The following is a 20,342-nucleotide window of genomic DNA, read 5'->3' as shown; positions in this document are numbered from 1 at the left end:
AAAGTTTTGTCAAAGTTTTAAAAGTCACACAACAAGAGATGTTTCAAAGAGGCTTCTTGCTATGTAATCAGATGCCATCTTTCTCATACTCCTTCGTGCCTGTGTGTCATTTAACAATAGGTGCAAGCACAGGTGTGCATAAGTAACTGATCCAAGATTAAATCTGAAATGAGATGATGAATGCTTTCAGCTGCTGTGTGGCTGGCCATGCACAAATGGAAACTCAGGGCTGGCAGGTTGATAGCTATTCCTGCACTGTTTTCCTTTCAAGGAGGACATATTTCCATAGGCATGCTGGGAGGAGAGAGCTGCATGAGCTGGATAGCTTGGCTGGTAGCTCGTTTCTTTGTTGTGCTTCCCAAGTTGTGCCATGCCTGAATGAACCCTCTTGTCTCGTGTTGCTGGGTGCTGTGTAATGCTGATTTTTCTCAATGAGGGGAGAGAGGGGACATGGATGTAAATGAGGGAAGGACTTGAAGGTTAGAGATGTGTAACTTGTGAAGAGTTATGATCAAGCTGTTGCCCTTAGTGCGCTTAAAGTGAGATAATCACAATTAGGCACCGATTGCTCTGATAAACAAAGCCCTGAGTTCAAGGTCTCAAGTGAAACCCTGCTAATTTTCATCGTGAAAACTCCTTTTTTCTCTCACTGTGGTGATATTCCATGGTTTTGGTTTGTTTTTAACAGATTAGAAAAAGGTGCAGTTATTATTTCTGTCTTATTGCTTACTTTTTATTTAGTGTATTCAAACGAAATTTCAATAGATAAATTCTTGTGGTTTCATTTTCTCTCCCAAGTGTCTTTTGTTATTGTTTGTGACTGAATTTGTTTCTGCAATTGTTAGACTATCTTAATCTTATGGTTTTTAATTCAGATTGTTTTACACACAAATGATGCTTTCCCAGCACCAGCTGTGAGTGAAACAGTTTAGATACTTAATGCAGTTTCCTAGTTTTCAGTGTATAGGTGATATAGACATACTAAAAAGTAACAAATAGTTATAATACTACTTGGAATAACAACCCTAAAGAAAGATGAGCATGCTTCTCAAGATTAAGAAGGAAGTTACCCGAAAAAGAAAATAGGTGCCCAAATATGTAACAGAAGCAACTTATTTTGAAGCATTTAAATTCCTCTGAAAGACAGAAATTATGATTGCAATATATTTTGTTTCTTTTGTTTCACTCTCAAGGTCAAATAGTAGTAATACAAACTACAGTTATTACAATGTTAGAAACTTCAAGAACACTCATTGTTTAAAATGCATCCAAATGTATGGATTAAGTGAATGTCTTCTGTGCCATAAGCATAGCAAGCACCGTTTTGCATCTTTAAAGGTGTAAGTGAATTGGAATCTCAGGACATTAGCCTGTGTTGAGTACCTAAATTCTTAAAATATTGTTCTTCTGCTCACTTTCCTTGGTACTCTGTTTTTAAAATTACTTTAAAATGTCAAAATAATAATTAAAATGTTGGGTTTGCTATTTCCCTTTGTGCTTTTTCACTTTTTTTTCCAAGCAAAATATTTTTAACATTTAAATTGGGGAAAACACATAGACAAAAATATGAACATAAAGATTATATTAGTAAACTTGTGAGGTGAAGAAATATTCATGTCTAAGAAGCAGCATTTTCTTTTACTTCTGATTCATTTCAGTGTGATCGCTGTTTGCCACTGTACAATGACAAGCCTTTCCGTCCAGGTGACCAAGTCCATGCCTATAATTGCAAACCATGTCAGTGTTATGGCCATGCAGAAAGCTGCCACTATGACTTAGCAATGGATCCTTTTCCTCAGGAGCACCACCGAGGCGGTGGTGGAGTTTGTGATAACTGTCAGCACAACACAGCTGGTAAGTCAAAGAGAATGGACTGTTTATTTTACAGTTCCTTTTTGACTAAATCTTGTGTCAGCTGAAATTAGTAATGCTCTATGGCTGACAGTCCAATAAATTCTCATGTATATGTATTTTTAAACCATTCAGATAGTGCAATAACAACAGTGGTGTCAACTCTTAAGCCATGGGAAAATACTGTAAAATTTAATCCAATCTTGTATAAAAACTTTCATGCAAAACACATTCAAATAAATAATTAAAATATGTGGTTTCAAGGCTATTCCCATTACATGTGCTAGAGCATTTAAATTCAAAATATAATCTTATTGGACCGGTTTAACAGACAATATCTAAAAAGGTTGTCAAATTTCTCTCTAATATCAGTTTCTTGCTTATTGAATAAATCTCTTTATTCAATGTTGGTAGTACATTTGAATACTTTAAAAATTCTCTTCTATTTCAGTTTTCTTGGCTTTATCTAGTAAAGATAAAGAAGTTTCGGGTTCAATTTTTAAAAAAAAATGTATAAGCATTTGCATGGCACAGCTTTTATATAAGTGTGGTATTATATAACAGATGGAAGTTTAATGGAGTAAAACATAGTTTGTAACAGGTTCATTGTTTCATATGCTCTGGATCACTAAATTGGCAGGTAGAGATGAAAGGTGCATTAAAATGGACGTCCTGAAAATTATAGAATTCTCTCAAAGGAATAGTCTTTAATTTTGAATTATACAGCTAATTTTAATGAATTGGAAGCCATAATGCATAACCTTTCTTTCATGCAGGAAGGAACTGTGAGCTGTGCAAGGATTTCCATTACAGACAAGCAGGTGCAGATCTTTCAGTCACTGATGTTTGCAAACCCTGCGACTGTAACGCAACAGGCACCAAAAATAAGAGCCTCCTGTGTGATAATGTAAGTAGCCTTAATAGAGAAAAAGGAGAAAATGTTTTAATCAGCTGGGTATACAGCCATAAGATTTTACAAAGTATATTCAGATGGTAACTAGTCCATATTAAAAAAATGCTGAAATCCAGCCTTTTCGAAATGATGGTTGACTTACACCAGACATTTGAAAGCTGAGAAAATGGAGAGGAATTTGAGATGTACTGCTGAAGACTTACTCATCTAGATCAACAACAGACATAAAAGGTGTGGTATGAATAGTAGTTTTGGGAGGCTACCTCTGCGCTCAGTTATGTTAAAACATCTAGGTTTTGAGTGTTTTTGAAGGTCTTGGTACTGTCTTAAAGTTTCTAAAAGGTTTTGAAAATTCAGGCAATAAGCTGAGCCTGAAATGGAACTAAAATTAAGGTACTTTTCCCTATAATAAGACAAGGATTGATCTCCCTTTTAATTTATGAAGTCCATTAAAAATAAAAGAAACCCACAAAGTGATGCTGAGAAGAGAACACCGTCAGCTATGCTTTTAAAGTCAATGGACCTCATTGTCATGCAAGCTGTCTAGTCCAATAATTAATCTATCTGTAACTTTTAAAACATGCATGTTGGAAAAAAACCCAGGAAAAGTGATTAAAATCTTGAATATATACTAAAGGTATAGTGTGGTTTGTGTTCTATTCACTTGGTTCCTGTCCATTGCCAAAATGTAAATTTTGTTAGGAACAGGGAAGAAATAATTGTTTTGAAATTTATTGTAAAGGTAGATCTTATTCTGTGGATAAATGTGATAGAACTTCTTCAGGTTGTTGCCATTTTTCCTATCTCTTCTTTTTTCCACACTTTTATTTGTAAAGTAATCTCTGGCTTTTTTCATCATATGTCTCTTGTCACTGAATTTTATTTAACAATGAACTCTTGTGGATCCTATTGTATTTTCGTCCTCAGTTACCATCACAGATGTACAGATATGTGCCCAGTTTGGCTCAGTGCACCTCACAGGTGCACTGTGAGGACTCAGGCATTTGTACATATTCTGTGTGACATGCAAATACAGCAAAATATGTTTTTTAAAATAGTGTGCTGAATTATAAAAAGAAATTATTTTATAATTTTCAGTCTTCTGAAGTAACACACTCTGCCAGTAACACAGAAGTGGGGGAAAAAAAGCTTGCAAAACACAGGTATCATGTTAGGATTATTTTGCAAGACAGAAGAGGAATGAAAAGAAATGTTAATTTATGTATCCAGGGTTTGTGGTGAAATGTTAACCTAAGTCAGCTTTAACTGTGATTAGAGCAACAATAGTTTACAGAAATCAGTGCTTTATACGTACATATACAAGAATGTTGATGATGCCGGACTATGAAAGTATGAGCGGGGAGATAAAATGGGAAAAATGGGGGAGACTGTATTGCTCAATAAAGCATCAATTGCTGCAGTAGAAGCAGAGCAGGGAGAAATGATTGAGAGGCATTAAAGAATAGATTAGTAAGGCTGGGGACTAAAGGCTGAAATGAATTACATGAAATAGGAAGGCATCATTGAAGGAAGTGTTTCCAAATTTGATCTGTGGAAGATGGAATCATAAGGAATAAGGACCTTACTCATGAAAATTAATTGTCACATCACATTGATAATTTTCAAGGAAATTTGCCAAAAATGGGGCAGAATACACTTTTACTGCATAAATCATCACTTTCTTCAGATCATCAACATTTTTTTCCTTTTGCAAAGTGCCACTTTAGTCACTAAGTTCCCAGAGGTACAGAGTTCCAAAATTAATCCCTTGAATCACAAAACAGTCTCATCTATTGAATCACGCAGAAAGAACATTCACTCATCAAATGAAGTATTATTCGGGCCGATAGTTTGCAAGATGTGTAGAAGAGCTGACTGCAACACAGTTGCTCCCATCTCAGTTCTTTGGACTGATCTTGAAAACTTTATGCCTCTTCTGTTACCTATGCACTCTGCCATTGGTGAGAAATGAAGGTATAGAGAATTTCTCCCTTGCAGCCTTTCTCACTTATCATACCTCCAAAGATCACATCCACTTACAGACCCGGGTAGACTTTGTATTTTAAAATAGAGGCTTTGTATTTTAAAGTGCAAACTATCATAGTTAAACTTCAAACTTGTAACTTTATGGCTTATGGTAACCGGTGGAATTTTAGGAGTGGTGTAGCAGTGCACCCACAGGCAGTTTGTTAGGTATTGTTGCAGAGTGAGGTTTTCCTTTGAGACTGGTGAGTACAAGTGAGAATTGCTGCAGCCTGATAAAATTTGTCCACTTCTGTGCTGGTTATTGATGTTAAGTCATTGTAGAAAAGATGGTTACATTGTCTTTGTGAGCATTTTTCATGAAATATTTCAAACAATTAGAAAGTCCAGATGAACTGTTAGTGGTGCTTGAGCCTTAGGAGAGTGAAAGAATTGGCTGCCTTCCTCCTTTCTCCCTAACAATTCACACCTGAGAAAGTTCTACCAGAATACTGCTGACGTGATCATTGTTGTTCTAGTTGGAGATTAATGTTTTCTGGCTCTCATACCAAAATCCTTTACTCATTTTCCTGTACTGCTTTTTACCCAGACTGCTCTACAAATGCTTACGTATTCTATCAGGCATGGCAGCTTGTGGTCCTTTTGTGATTCTGTTATGGTATGTCATATATAATGCTAGGGGAAAAAGTACTCTTCTCCTGGTCATTTCTTTTTAGAGAAACCTGAAAGTGCTGCTATTGCCTTTATCTAGTCTTTGGAAGTAACATTCTGGTCTCAGTGAATTTAGTTACCTTTAGCTATCTCACTCAGCTTTTGCTGATTTTTAAAAATTTACCCTTAACATCCAAATAAATATGTATCATGTACTTGTTGTTGTGAGGAAATTGTATTTTACTGCAGAGGATATTGTTCAGAGTAGTAAAGACTTGATTTTCTTCTGTCAAGGTGGCAGCTCTATTGTCTCATCTTACAAGAAAACTCAAAGGCAAGAAAATGAACAAAATGTTAGTTAGTGTTTTCTCTGAAGAGTCACATGAAAACATATTCCAGTACTTCTGAGTAACTATCTGAACAGACTTCAGGTTTCACCTTGCTGCATACTCACTAAATACTGTTTTTAAAAAATTTTATATATATGCACAAAATGAAAATCATATTTCTGTTTCTATTTTTGCTTCTGAGTTAATTCTTCTGTCTAAAATTAGGATGAGCCTTCCCATCTTCATTTATCTATCTACATGGATTGCAACTTGTTTATTGTGATTGACAGTAAATAAATAAATGGAATATGTGTTGCAAGGGAAAGAACACAGGTTAAAGTAGTTCATTAAGGGGATTTTAGTCAACAGATTTACCAAAGAGAATAAGGCATGTAAAGAATGCAAATGTGTCAATGAAAAATATTGTGCGTAGTGGAGTCCATAAAAAATCAAGTTATCAAACACTGTGTATTCTGAATCTGGGTGTCCCTTAATGGGAGGCCTTTAACCTTATTGCTAAAATGAGGGAAAATTAGCTTTTTTATGTTCAGTAATCCTATGGCTTAATTTTGGATGAATTTTATAAAGTGGAAATGCTGGTTTTCAGCGAGAGTTTATTCATGGGATTTGGTCCACTCCCACCCCATGGAGTGTTGTGGGCAGAGGGTAAATGCCTCATTTTATGTTTTGAGCAAAAGTAGTAGAAAGCTACTGACTTTTGAAAGTCATCATATGTGATGACAAGAAGAGATACCAGGGGAGTGCAAAGGAACTTCATTATTGCTGCTTATTCAATTTTCAGTTCCCAAAGACGACATCCCGAGAATACTCTCAGGTATTTGGTGTCAGACCATTAACCTATGTGTGTGAGCAGGCACACTGTACTGTTCTCATTTCCTAAACTGGAGGAAAGGAAAAGAAAACCTCAAGCCCCTTGCTTCCCCTTCCTGAGACTGCAGACAACTGGATGCTGGGGTCCTTGCCAGATTTGCCTCAAGTAAGAAGATAGTGAGAAATACATGATTACCATTTATATCAGAAAGGCAGAACATTGAGACTGGTACCAGTCAATTGCAAAATTGGTGATGGCAGAATTTCATGCCAGACCAATATACTGCTGAGTCTTGCAACACCCTGAAACTTGCAGAGGGTCAAGGGAAGGTACTTCTGTTGTGGTAGAAGTAAATAATTGAAATTAGTAATGACTTGGCTAACTATAAAATGTTATTTTTTTTCAGGAGTTTTTGGGCTTCAAAACCAGAAGTTAACTTTGGAAAAAGAAACTTCAAATGTCAGTTTTTTTTCTTTATTAATATCCAGCCTCATATTGCATTATTGTCCAGAATTGGAGAGACTGTCTGATTATATGTTTTTGACACTATATTGCTTCTGTTACAGGCACCAAAGGATAGCAATTTGAAATTACAAGCATATCCAAGACAAAGGAGTTGATTTTAACTTTCAGAAAGGCTTAGGCAAATGATTTTTCCAGCAAATTGCATTTTATTGTATAAGAATATGTATGGCCAACAAGAGTTCAAATAGTCAGAAGTTACATTTCTGATACTATGATATGTACATGTTGAATATCTACTAGGTGAGTGCTATGGTTAAACAGTTTGCTGTAATCTAGTGAACAATTAAGGCAATTCTTTGGAATATGTCACCCTTTGTCCTGGGTGTTTAAATCTCTTTTTAAGTCCGCCTATCAGTCTAGTAGCAGGAGGGTTGCTGAACAGGCTTCACTTTGAATTTGTCATTCTAGATGTAATGTGTTAAAGTGTCCCCCAGTTGAAGAGTGGTATCGTAAGAGTCTAAAGCAGTGAACTGCTCAGTATACATAAAATTTAGAAACATTAAGTAGTTGGATTCCTGATTAAGGACAAGTCTGCAGCTGTGGTTTAGGCAGGAGAAGGTTGCTGGCATTCTGTTTGTAACTGTATACACTCGAGGATATAAGAATAATGTGTATTTTGCACGTAAATTATAAATGACACAAGGGATACATGTGAACTCAGCATCAGTGATTTTCTGTATCAAATAACAATTGTAATTATGAGGTCCCAAGAAACACCACCACTTGGTAGTAATGCTCAGCCAGGTTAATTTCCAGAGTGAACAATCCAGTCAGATATTTTCCATCAGTGATTTAGTACCAAGATGGTCATGTTAATACACAGTCTGTTTGTGTCTGCTGACTATTTGGGTCAGAACCAGACTTCTCAGGCATAAGTAACAGTAGAATAGATTCGTTTCTGCTCTTCTGTAACCAGCATTGGTCATAGAAAATTGAAATACTTTTCTTTAAATGGCAGATAACACTTGAATTGGGGAAGGGGGGAAGTTTCAGTAATATTTCCAGTGACCAACTGGTGAAATTCTGGTTAACAAACTCTTTAGATATTCATTGCTACCAATATTTTCAATGATTCCATAGTTTCTGGAGTAAGCTAGATTTACAGAAATAATAATGATACAAAAAAAAAGCCTTTTTCCTTTGTAATTTACTTGGATTTTTATGTAGCTATTGAAATAGTTTGTTCTCCCCATTTTGATGTAGATTTCCATGTTATAACCTGTGGTACACCTATTTCTGCAGCATTACAAACATTTATCAGCTTGTTCAGCTTCTTTGAAACAGTATTCATTGCCAAGCATTTCACAAATTATTTTGGTGCTTCTCTGTCTGTACAGAGAAATTAAATATACTGTTTTTCTATATTTCTAATTTTTAAATAAAATTCTTCTCAGATTAAGCCCAAATACTCTTTTTACAGGGAGATCTGCAAATGGTTTTGTTGGCTGGTTCCTGGAAAAAATTTAAATTTTTTAAGTTGGCCAGATATTTGTCACTCATTTGAAGATTTATAGTTATTTTTCAAGCATCAGTTTTTTCCACCCTGTTATAATAAAGTTTGGGGATGTACATTTTCTGCAAGTGTGTGTGATGAAAATTACTGCTCCTTCTAATAGCTTGACACCCAATTATGCTGAAGATCCTGGTATTCTTTGCTTCTTTTAGCACTTAGTAATCTACATGTTTCACTTGTGGCATCTGGAAATACCTAAGCTTTGTCACAATTAGCCCTGGGCTTCCAGGTATTCAGGATCAGGACAGCTCTGCTGTATGATATAAGACTAATCAAGCACAGTATCTTCTCTGATTTCCAGAAGTGTGATCCTGCTGTGATGTGCTTTTTTAGAGTTCAATTATTTATAGGTTTAGGGCTACCTGAGCTAAACTCAGGATTTCATCTGAGTAGCCACATGTTTGGTGTCCACGTATGGTATTAATCTAACTAAATTTTTTAAGCAAGTAACTCCTTTAAGTTTACTTCCTTAGAATTTCCTTGGTGTTCTGTCTTATAACTCGAGGAAAAAAAAGAGTATTCATTCAGTAAGAGACTCATGATTCTGTAGCCATGTATTCCCTCCTTCATTTCGGTCCTTTATTTCCAAATGGTATAGTTTTTAGTCTCTTTTCATTTTTATCTTTGCTTATTCTACTCACTCTGTGACCTCTTTTTATTTTACAGAGGGTAACCAGATACACAAATTATGTAAAATGTTGATACAAAACAGATTTTTATGACAAAATGAGATTTCCTGTGTAATTTTCAGTTCTTTTATTGATAATCACAGTATTCCTATTGCCTTTTTAACTGCTTCAGAGCTTCCAAATGATTTGTAGGGGAAATGGAGCAGCTTTAACAGCTTCTTTCTTGAGTGGTAATAGCTAATTTTGGATGTATCACTGTCTACCTGTAGTCAGTGTTGGTTTTTCCCAGGCATTAAGTTTGTACCTCTTGATGTAGAAATTAATTTGAGTTTTTGATCATGCGTTTGGTTCAATGTATGTGATATATTAAGATATTGCTGACTTAAAGAAATGCAGTAGTATCATGTAGCATGATTTCCTTTTGGGAAAAAAGTACCAATCTTTTCCAATATAGAATTTAAATTTCTAATAGAATGTACAGTAATAATAAAAAAAAGCCTATTAGAATGTAGATCTCAGAAACTTCCTTACAGCCTTTTAAGGAGAATGACATAATTTTATTCCTCTTTTACTGGTGTTGATTTAAGCAATTATTAGGTATTTCAGTAATGTTATGTTTTGTTTCATCTAGAACTTGAGTCTTACGTGCAGTCACTTTTCAACAGATGAGATTTTGCTAAAATATTTTTCTTCTGACCTCTTGGTTTTTAATCAGTCTTAAAAATCATTCCTGATATAGAAAGGTAGCACCTCTTTCATAGTGAAGAGCTGTGGAAGATTTCCTCTGTGATCTCTGCTGTGGTTCTCTTTCCTGAATGCTACACATAATCATAAAAGCATTAGTTGGTCATCTGCTCTCCTCCAAGCAGAATTGTTGTCAGTGCTATATCCAGTCAGTCATGATTTTGTCTGGATAAATCTTGATACCTCTAGGTATAAAGATTCCACATCCCCTCTGGATAGCCTGTTACTGATGTTGCATTTCTCTTTTTAGTGAAGTGTTCCGATGTGCACTGTGAATCTGCTAATCATACCACTTAATTATTTATTGCCCTGATTCTCAGGTAGTCTTCCTTTGTTTCTGAAATTCTATTTTTTTTCCTTCATGCTTTAGGCATGTTGCTTGTTAAATGCTTATTTTTGTGTTACCTTATTCTAGTTTGTAACATTTGGTAGTGGCTATCCTCTCTTATTTAGCTATCCTAGTTTCATCTTTCTTTCACTTATTTAAGATGAAATTTCACATGTAATACTTTCCTTCCTGTAGTAGCTTTTGGAGTAACTTCAAAGTTTTTTTGCGTATGAGTTGAGTGCTGTTGTGTAACCTGGGTATGCTGCGATCATGAGCACAAAAATTTTTCTTTTACAGTTAGGCATTAAGTTGGGTATTTTTCTTCATTTAGGATTAAACTCAGAGTTGCTTTTCACATGTGAGTTCTCTGATGAATGGCTGTGATGCATGACTGGGTCTCTTATAATACACTAAATATCTAGATCAAATCTAGTCTAAAAGGGAATTAACTTGAAAATCCTTGTTGCTGTGTTTTCTGCTATTGTGGTCTTTTAACTCTTCTCATACTTGCTGTTGTCCTGCCTTTCTAATATCTACATCTTCCTGAAAAATAAGGCTGATACATCAGTAATAGATCTCTATCAAGAAGTCATATTAAAGAGATTTTATGGACTACAGAATCCTTTTATGAGGAAAGGGTTGTAGTATATACTTCTCTTAACTTTTATTCAATAGTTCCTGCACTGAGAATTTACTTTTAGATGTTGAAATACTCTATTTAGTATTAATAAAGCTTAGAACTTCATTTTAGATTTGAGGGTATGATGATAGTATTTAATTGGAACTTGCCAGTAGCTTTGTCTCTCCTGTTGTTTCAGCTTTGCTTGACTCATGGATTAAAGATGAAAAAGGCAGCTGTTAACAGAAATTTTTGTTTCAGTAGCTAATTAAAAGCAAAGTACATTGAACTACAGTTGTTGATGTCATAGGTGAATACTGGTTTTGAATTATTGTGCTTTTATGTATTTTAAATATTTGCACTGAAAAAAGTAAACTGACCCAAAGAAAATTTGGACTGAGCCAAAAAAAATTCCTTATAACACAGTTTCTTTATTTCTGCATTTCCTAGAACACTTCAGTTAGGAAAGTTAGTTTTTGTTCCTTGATCATGAATCCCAAACCTTTTGCCAATTCCCATGTCTGTGTTGCTTTGACTCCCTAGGATTGTTTTTATTTTGTGCATTAACCGATGTCTCTGTTTCTCCATCCCTGTGGTGTTGCCCTTTCCCTGTGGTTGGCTTCCCCACCATATTGGAAAGTGATGAATGTAGAGAGCTTTTCCCTGGCTTTCAGAGGTTTGAAACTGAGGTAGCTTTTCAGGACCCCTTTAATCTTGCACAAGATATGAGTACTCCCAGACTAGGTCCAGGCATAACAAAGGACGTGTCAACTCCTTCTGAATAGCAAAGCTACACTTTTAGGGAGAGGGTGAGGACCTTTACATACCCCCACTGAAGTGGAATGGTTTGGATCCCAGCTGAACCAAGAAAAGAGGGAGAGGGTTTCAGCTGCTGAACTGTTGGACGACATCCTTCACTACAGGGAGAGGAAATGTACCTTGGATGAGTAATAAAAAAAGAAAACCTTCAATTTTGCTTCATTCTTATTTAACTAACATTTTCACTAAAATAAATAAGCATATGGTCAGAACAAAAAAGGAAGAACTTGAGCTTTGAAAGATGATAGTTCTTTATGGTAACTGTGATTGAAAAAATTATTCCTTTTAATAGAAGTCACCATATCTACAATGCAATTTTGTAAATATTTTTTGCAGGTTCTCTGTCCAGATTGTAAATACGGCTGCATTGTTTGCTCACTTCTTTTTCCCTTCTGTTTTGAAAGAACAGGGCTTTTAAACTCTATTTAAAAGTCGAATAGTTACACTTTGTTCAATATTTCTCTTTTTTCCTCTCTCTTAACGAATAAAAAATGCTCACAGGCCTATTTTTTCTTTCTGTTCCATTTAAAATTTTTTCTCCCCCCAACTCGCACTCCCATTCTTGTTGCTAATGAATGTATCATCTAAAAATAGATATGTTCATCATTCTATAATATTTTGTATCTTTCTAGATTGGAGGCCAGTGTAATTGTAAGAGACATGTGTCTGGCAGACAATGCAATCAGTGCCAGGAAGGATTCTACAATCTGCAACAGTCAAACCCTGATGGCTGCAGTCCCTGTAACTGTAATACCTCTGGGACAGTCAATGGAGATATTACCTGTCACCAAAATTCAGGACAGTGCAAGTGCAAAGCAAATGTTATTGGTATGTGAAATGCGAGAGTTCAGAGCCATTTTTCTTGTTTTCTCTGGAAATAAAACACACTTGGTTTCTAAATGAAAGGTATAGAAAGCTTCTTTGCTGAAGGCAGATTGCAAAAATGAATGAAATTAACTGTTGAAAAATTATTAATTTAATAATTCTGTCAAACTACAGCTTGAAGCTTAGTTTAATCAACCCTTTAGAAGTTTCTTTATGGCATAGCTATGTTAGCTTACATAGCTCCATACTAATAAGTCACAGAAATAATGTAATTTGCTTACTGTGTAGATGTTTCTTTTAGGAAATTAGCACTTTTTCAACATGTTTTGTACTTAATGAGTTCTAAGCAAACCGCTTCCATGCTAGTTTTCTTAATAGACCAAAATAAATGGATTTTTTTCTCAAAATATTCTGTGCTACAGGGTCCTTTGTGATAAATCTATCAATTTTTTTCTATTATATTTCTTTGAACTGTTCCTATGAAATGCAAAATAAGTCAACATAATTCCACAGATCATGTACATAGCTAGGGTTAGTTATCAAGGGCCACATAATTTTAATTTTGTAATTCAATGCCAAGCTGATTATAATAAACTGCTACCTTCTGTGTTATTTATCATTTTTTTTACAAGACGTGCTTTTTTGTTTGTTACTCCCACAGGTATTTTTCAGAAATTAGATTTGATTATAGCAATTTATTACTTCCAGCATATTTGAGGGGAGCCACAGCCACATAAGGACAAAATTTATCAAGTGCCCAAAATACACAGTATATATAATACACTTTGAAATGTTGATGTATGGGAATATTATGCAAGGAGAATTTCCTGATAAAGTGAGCCTTGCATGGGAACTGTACATGTCTCAGACTATACATATGTCGCAAAAAGAAAAATTCCTCTTCTGCTTTGTTATTAACAGAATTAGTAATCTATTTTTTCCTCACCCTAACCAGGTTCTGGGTTGCATTAATAATGTTCAAGTACATGTTAATGTATTTGATATTATATATACCCTCACTTGTGAATGTTGACTCATTTGTAATGTTGTCTTTGTTGCTTTTGGAAATTAGAAGAAAATGTAGAATAACAACAAATAATGAAAATAGCTCTAAACAGATTGAAGCCTGAACAGTTTCAGTCCTTTTTCCTGCGGAATGCTGTATTTTTCATACAAAGAAAGGATGCCAAGAGTAGAAAACCTCTGTGCATCTTAAACCCTTTTTCTACCTTCAAGAAAAAGGACTTCAGAGCATTCTTAATTATATATTCATTGCCCGCATTTTATGTTTGAACCTGTGAAAACACTTCTTAATTCGGTGGCAGTTTGGCAGACAAGAAATTCACAGTCTGGTTCTCATGTGTTTGGTTATCTACATATTATATTTTCTCCCCTTGATGAAAACATTAAGAACTGTTTTTATTTTCACTGAAATAGTTGTTAAAAAAAAAAAAAGGCAAGTGTGGATCTATGCTTTCTGTACTTATCTGTAGCTATGATGGGGGGTTGTACTTATGCAAGTGTTTGTTTGCAGGATAAAGATCTAATTCTTTCCAGACTAGATTCTATTTTTTTTTTTGTTTTGTTTTCCAAACCAATTGTAAATAAGCTTCTGCATATTGAAACGTGTGCAGCAAACTTTACCAGGGGACTTTCCTCTTTGGATTTCTAAATTGGTTTTTAGAGCAATCTGTCTGTTGCCATTTTCATCTATTTAAACAAACACAATAACAGAAAAATGCAACTATGGACTGCAATGTTATGAAACATGAACTGTTAGAGTTAACACAACTGTTAAATCTTACTAATGATTCTATCACCAGTAAAATACATTAGCACCAATAATTTTATTAAAGTAGGTCATTCATCTAGAATAAAAAGGTAGAAGAATGTGAATTAAATGCCAAGCGTGCTAACTCCCCTGTACTTGTTAACATTGAATGTGATGCCCTGTAGGCCTTCCTCAGTATCGTTAGGAATAGATTACCTGTCAGGAATATGTATGGCATATTCAAATAAGCACTGCGCATATTTTAAAAACTGATATGATATGAATCCATGTAGACCAATTTTAATAGTTCAAAATGAGTCATAATTCTTGTTAACAATACAGTTATTTTTAAAATTTGCAGCAATAGTGGTCCTTTTTTATTTTCCTTATTGAAATTAAATGATATGCCTTAGGTGAGTCATTCATCACTGTTAAAGGAACTCGCCTTCTGTTGGAGATTTTGAGTTTTTATCCATATATATATAATTCATTCCCTACCATTTTTAGTTTTATTTTTCTACATGTAAGTTGCTAGGTGTATTTTTGTATGATTTTGTATTTTTTTAAGATGATGACAGTATTTTGCTAGAGGATTGTATTTATATTTTCCTATATGAAACAATTAAGTCACAGCTTCATAGTGAAGGATTTTCCCTCTGTAAGGGAAAAATATGTAACTGAATTTGCATTTTTCGTATAATAATCTAGTTTGCTTTCTTGTAATGTACATTATATAAACTAACATATAAATGCCTTCCCTTGGGGCAGGGATAAAGCAAGCATTGACTTTGAAAACAAAGCTAATAAAACTACAGGAGGAAGCATGAAGAAAACAGTTTATATTTTAATGTACTGCAGGAGTTAACTAAATCATACATTTAGATAAAAATATTTCATTTTGGATTATGGAAAACATTTTCTGCTTTCTGTAAGGGCTAACAATAAAGACTAACATAAATGCAATCAATGATAAAACTGAAGTATGGTGTTAAGCAAATAATTTGTTATAGTTAGTCTAACTTGTGCTGTCTCAGTGTATATTTAATGTTTTTAATACAATATATAAATCTATTATAAGAACAGATTGTGAGCCTAGTGCAATTCTCTGTGTATTGCATTTCTGCAGTATAGGGTGAAGAGTTCACATAGGCATTGATTGTGCAACAGGTGCTGTTCTGGGGGACAAAGAGATTAATTCTGCTTTGTCTTAGAAATGTTACAAAGCATCTCTTGCAGAACTATCTTAAATTGTAGTAAGATGCCAGCAGATACGCATTGCTTCTGAAGATTGGAAAAGTAAACAGATTTTTGGGATGCCACAGTTATTCAATTGATCTGTGCAGCCTCGTCACTCCTGTTAATTATGCTGGCGAAGAATCAATCCTCCCTTTCTTTTATTTTATTTCATTGTAGTATACTTACACTTTTAAAAAATGAAATTAATAGCTTTTAAGATTTGGGGTTTTTTTATTAATTCCTTTTCTTTTTCCAGGCCTGAGGTGTGATAGTTGCAATTTTGGATTTAAAGCTCTCAGATATTCTAATGAAGATGGATGTGAGCCTTGTTGGTGCAACAGCCACGGCTCAGTGAGCCAATTCTGCAACCCTCTCTCCGGACAGTGCAATTGTAAAGAACGAGTGAAAGGGCTTCTCTGTGACACCTGCGTGGACAACTTTTATGGGCTGGATGTAACTGGTTGTAAGGCTTGTGAATGTGATGCCGCAGGGTCCATTTCGGGAACCACGTGCGACCCGAGGACGGGGCAATGTGCGTGTAAACCAAATATCGGGGGAAGGCGCTGCGATGAGTGCCTGGATGGGTACCACAGAGTGCAGAAAGGTCACTCCTTCCTTTGTCTGCCATGTAACTGCGAGAAGGCAGGGACAGTAAATGGCTCTCTGCTTTGTGACAAAGCGACAGGACAATGTCCTTGCAAAGCTGGTGTGACTGGCCCTCGGTGCAGTCAGTGCATGCTGCAGACGTACAACCTCAGCATGAGCAACGCCCGCGGCTGCCAGCCCTGCCACTGTGACGCTCTGGGCACGTTGGCAGGAACAGCTTGTGACCACCTTTCTGGGCAGTGTGTCTGTCTGCCTCAGCGCCAGGGGAGGAGGTGTGATGAGTGTAAACCAGGTAAGGGAACAGAAAGACAATCAATTTGATGTAGTAAGTTTTGCTTTGTTATTTATCATTTTTTACAGTTTTTAGTATGTGTTTGGACAGCTTCATGTCTGACATGTCTCTGACATATATTTATGTCATATTATATATATATATATATATATATATATATAATTATTTTTCTGTTTCTTCCTAACTGTGTGAGTGAGAAGGAAGCATTATTTTCCTAATCACCACCTAATATTTATTCTATTTTCAGATATAATTTGTATAATTTGTGTTTCAGTTTCAACATGTCCAAAATAAGGTTAGGCTACTTCTAGATATTGAGAAAATATACGAATAATCATGTCCCAGTCCCTGAATAAGAAGTAAATTGGCATAATCTAATGAACAGCAGCTATCCTCATAATGAAAAATGTGGATTTGGAAGGCAGAGTGCATGCTCTTCAGGAAGGGCACTTCATGCATAAAGCTGAGCATGGCAGGGGGCACAGAGATGGTTGCTTAAACTTTGATGAGGCTGGCAAACATGCCACTTAGAAAGCATTCACCTGCCTTGCTGTGTTGGGGTTGTTCTGGCTTGCACAAGGACTGCTTACAGTTTGGCCCTACAAGAAGGTGATATTTGCTGTTTGCTACATATTTGTTCAAGATTTTGTGCCATATTTTTAAACAGAGTTTAAAAGTTCATGGTAAGTGGCGAGCTCTGTAGTTATATTTCAATGGGTTTTTTTTAAAAAGTAGGTGGGTAAAGTGAAACTATAGGTAACGTTAACCTACCCTTCATCATAATATTAAGCAGATAGATTTAGTTCAAATTAAATACATATGCAATTTATTCAAGTAGCAGCTCACATTAAAAGGTACATTATAGCTCCATTGGTTTTAATATGCCATTCAATAATTTGAACAGAGGTTAAAAAAGCTGCTTAACCTCCATTAAGTATTTTTTAAAATGCTTTCATTTAAATTATTTTAGGTACATATACTAATAAATAAGGCAGCATTCTGTTTTTCTTAGTTCCTCCTCCAGTGCTATTTGACCTGCTAACCCTCTGTAGCAGCCACTTAATCAGAGATCGGCAGAGGAGTGATGTCAAGGCTCCCTGAGTCAGTGACCGCCCTTGTCCTTGGAAAAGAAAGGCCAGGGTTTATGCAGAACTAAATGGTTTAAAAAGGTTTAATTGATAGTGTGAACAGGCTGGTTTGTAGAAAAGCTTACATGGCACTCAGAGGAATAGTCCCACAATAGTTCCTGGTAAAAAGAGAAATAATTAAAAAAAGTATTTGTGTAAGTATTATTTTTGAATTTTCTAACTAATAGCTTTAGGCATGTATGTGCTGAGCACTGAGCTCTCTGCTGCAGGTGAAAGTGTAAATTCCTATTTTTGTAGAAGTACTGTATTGCTCTTAGTAGAGCACAGTGAGCTGTGATATTTTTGCTGTTTTAGTCAGAGCTTATTTAGATGTTTAATATTTCTAACTTTTATGTAAATAGTCTTTGTTAGAATGTGCCAAAAGAGATTTTTCTCCTGACCAGGGAAGACAATAAAAAGTCTTCTATATAGAAATATAGAAGATTTTAATTGGTTTCAAGTATTTAGACATGTCCTATGGCTTTTTTTCCTTATCTTTGGGACAAAGATAAGAAAAGGTACTCCAGATGTATAAGAAAATGTACTCCAAATGTATATGTAGCCAACACAGCCTAATTAAAGCACACACAAATTAGTTAATATTGGCAGCCCTGAAAACATACTGAGGATTTCTGCATCTGTTGGGACATTTCAAATTTATGACAGAAGGTAAGTGGCATTTAAAATAATGTCCCAGTGCAGCATATCTTTTATGTGCTTTGATAAAATCCGAGAAGTTTTCAGCAGTTACCAAAATCTTAATGCAGAAAGAGTTGCCAATTGAGAAAAGATCAGACTGGTTGTAGCTTTTGGAAATTGTTTTATAAGGAGATTGTTTTTCTTAAAGCACTTTTTGGCACATTCAGCCATATGTTTCATCTGTTAGGCTGTATCCATGACCTCCTGTTTTCTGTTTTGTTTTCTTACAAGTAACATTTTGGTAGATTGCTGTACATTTATTTTTTCTTTAAACTTATAGTGTATGCAAAGAAAGGAATACTTGATTCTAGCTTGAAACAAAATGAAAGAGCAGCTTTACCTTGTACAGAAACTTGCTTTTGAGATGTCCTAGGCTGCAGTGGTCAAAACACAGGTTCTCTTCAACCCCCAAATTGTTGTGAGCATTTTGTCCATGCCTCATTCTGGAACAATGTGGCTGAGTGGGATTTGTGCCATACAAATCCTGTTCAACACAGGTCTTGGATTTTGTTACAAGAGCAGCAAAGCTGTAAAAAGACATTTTGTTTTGTAAGTTCTTTACTCCATAGCCACAGGTTTGCATAGAATGCTACATAGTAGGGAAAAGATGTAATGGAACATGTAGAATGTGTGTCTGTGCACCAGTACTGAGGCTTTGTGCACATACTGCCTCTCATGGCCAGAAGAATGTGAATTGTCTTGTGACAGCATTGCTGCTGTGGGTAACTGCATTTTGAAGCCCAGCCTGTGGTTAAGAAATGAGTATTACTGCCATAGATGGTAAGGATGTAAAAGTGCTAAGGAATTGGTCATGTGTTCCTTCTCTATACAGCGGGAGAAATGCTAAGAGGATGATTAAAAAAGAGAAGCGGAATACTTTGCTATGACTTTCATTCTTCCTTTTGAAAAGTGTGTTTGATTGACAAATGTGATCAATTATGGTTGAATTGGAAAAAAATCTGCAAAAGAATAAGCATAATACTAGTTACATACATAGATCTCAGAGAGATTTGCAGTGGCTGTCTTAAAATTGGAAATTGGCTCTATTATACAACAGTGGATCCTTCATAAAGCAACTTTTATGAGCCCTTCTAACCTTGCTGTAAATTAAGCTTGCATTAAGTTATTACTCTTTCCTAGGTGGAGTCAAAGTCTAGGTGGTGAAAGTAAATAATAATAATTATGACAAACAGTATGAATTTGTAATCTTGTATTTCCTCTTTTTCCTCTACATTTGATCATGGTAATTTACTTACAAATTAGTTGGGGAAAGAAATTTTTCTCATTTTCCTATCCCTCACTTAAAAAAAAAAAAATTTGCCTTTATCTGCTACTTCTGGGTAAAAGAAAGTAATTGTGGTAGTGTCCAGAAACTTTAGAGCATTTCTAAAATATTATAATAAAAAATATCCTACCAAATCCTTCACTGCTCTGCAGTGGTTTAGGCAGTGTGGCTGTAGGAGAGCCAGGATGTTTAACACTAAGGTATAGATTATAATTAGTGATTTCACTGCTATGATAAAAGCAGTAAATGCTGTAATCCTGCTCAGGGAAAACAAATTTATTTTCTATAGATGTGCTAATTTGTCCATTATAGACTTCTCTTAGATGTTACTATATACAAAGGAATCATGGAATCATAGTTCTATGCAAAATTTCAGATGGACAAGGACCTGGTTTAGCCTGAGTGCTTATCACTTACTGCAACTGTAAAGTGGGTCCTGAAGAAGTGCTTTGACCTTCTGCACGAGTCCAAGGCTTCAACTTGTTTCCATCCTTCCTGTTCAGCTCTTGGAGTGGAGTCGTTCATTGTGCTCAGGAGTGACATTGCTGGGAAATGGTCTCCTGTATTTATGCACAGGATGGGCACTGCAGAGCGCAGAGAAGTGCAGCAGGAGATAATACATGCTGCCTCACTAATAACTTCAGGCTATTTGCTCTCTGTGCTGCCTCAGTTCGGGGCCTCTCTGGAATAAAGTGCCAGCAGCGTGGTTTTTTATGATGCGAATGTATGTTAACTGGAGACTGATATCACTTCACTGTCCACTTG

At 35.5% G+C, this 20,342-nt stretch overlaps 1 protein-coding gene across 9 annotated transcripts in view; it reads left to right on the top strand.

The window, feature by feature from the left end:
• The window catches only part of USH2A (usherin), a 373,658-nt gene that overhangs the window by 46,776 nt on the left and 306,540 nt on the right, over positions 1–20,342 (top strand). For all 9 annotated transcript variants that reach the window (XR_013181496.1, XM_077175908.1, XM_077175909.1 and 6 more), the window contains 4 exons: positions 1,659–1,854; positions 2,628–2,758; positions 12,369–12,564; positions 15,825–16,466. Coding sequence is in view for 8 of the 9 variants with exons in the window: in XM_077175908.1 (XP_077032023.1) it covers positions 1,659–1,854; positions 2,628–2,758; positions 12,369–12,564; positions 15,825–16,466 (1,165 nt within the window). In the remaining variant the exon portion in view is untranslated. The remainder of the gene's footprint in view (positions 1–1,658; positions 1,855–2,627; positions 2,759–12,368; positions 12,565–15,824; positions 16,467–20,342) is intronic.

Source organism: Agelaius phoeniceus, chromosome 3 (genome assembly GCF_051311805.1).
Source record: "Agelaius phoeniceus isolate bAgePho1 chromosome 3, bAgePho1.hap1, whole genome shotgun sequence".
In the NCBI taxonomy this organism is placed as follows: Eukaryota; Metazoa; Chordata; class Aves; order Passeriformes; family Icteridae; genus Agelaius; species Agelaius phoeniceus.
The sequence above is the reverse complement of the archived record's forward strand: the minus strand, read 5'-3'. Positions and strand labels throughout refer to the sequence as shown.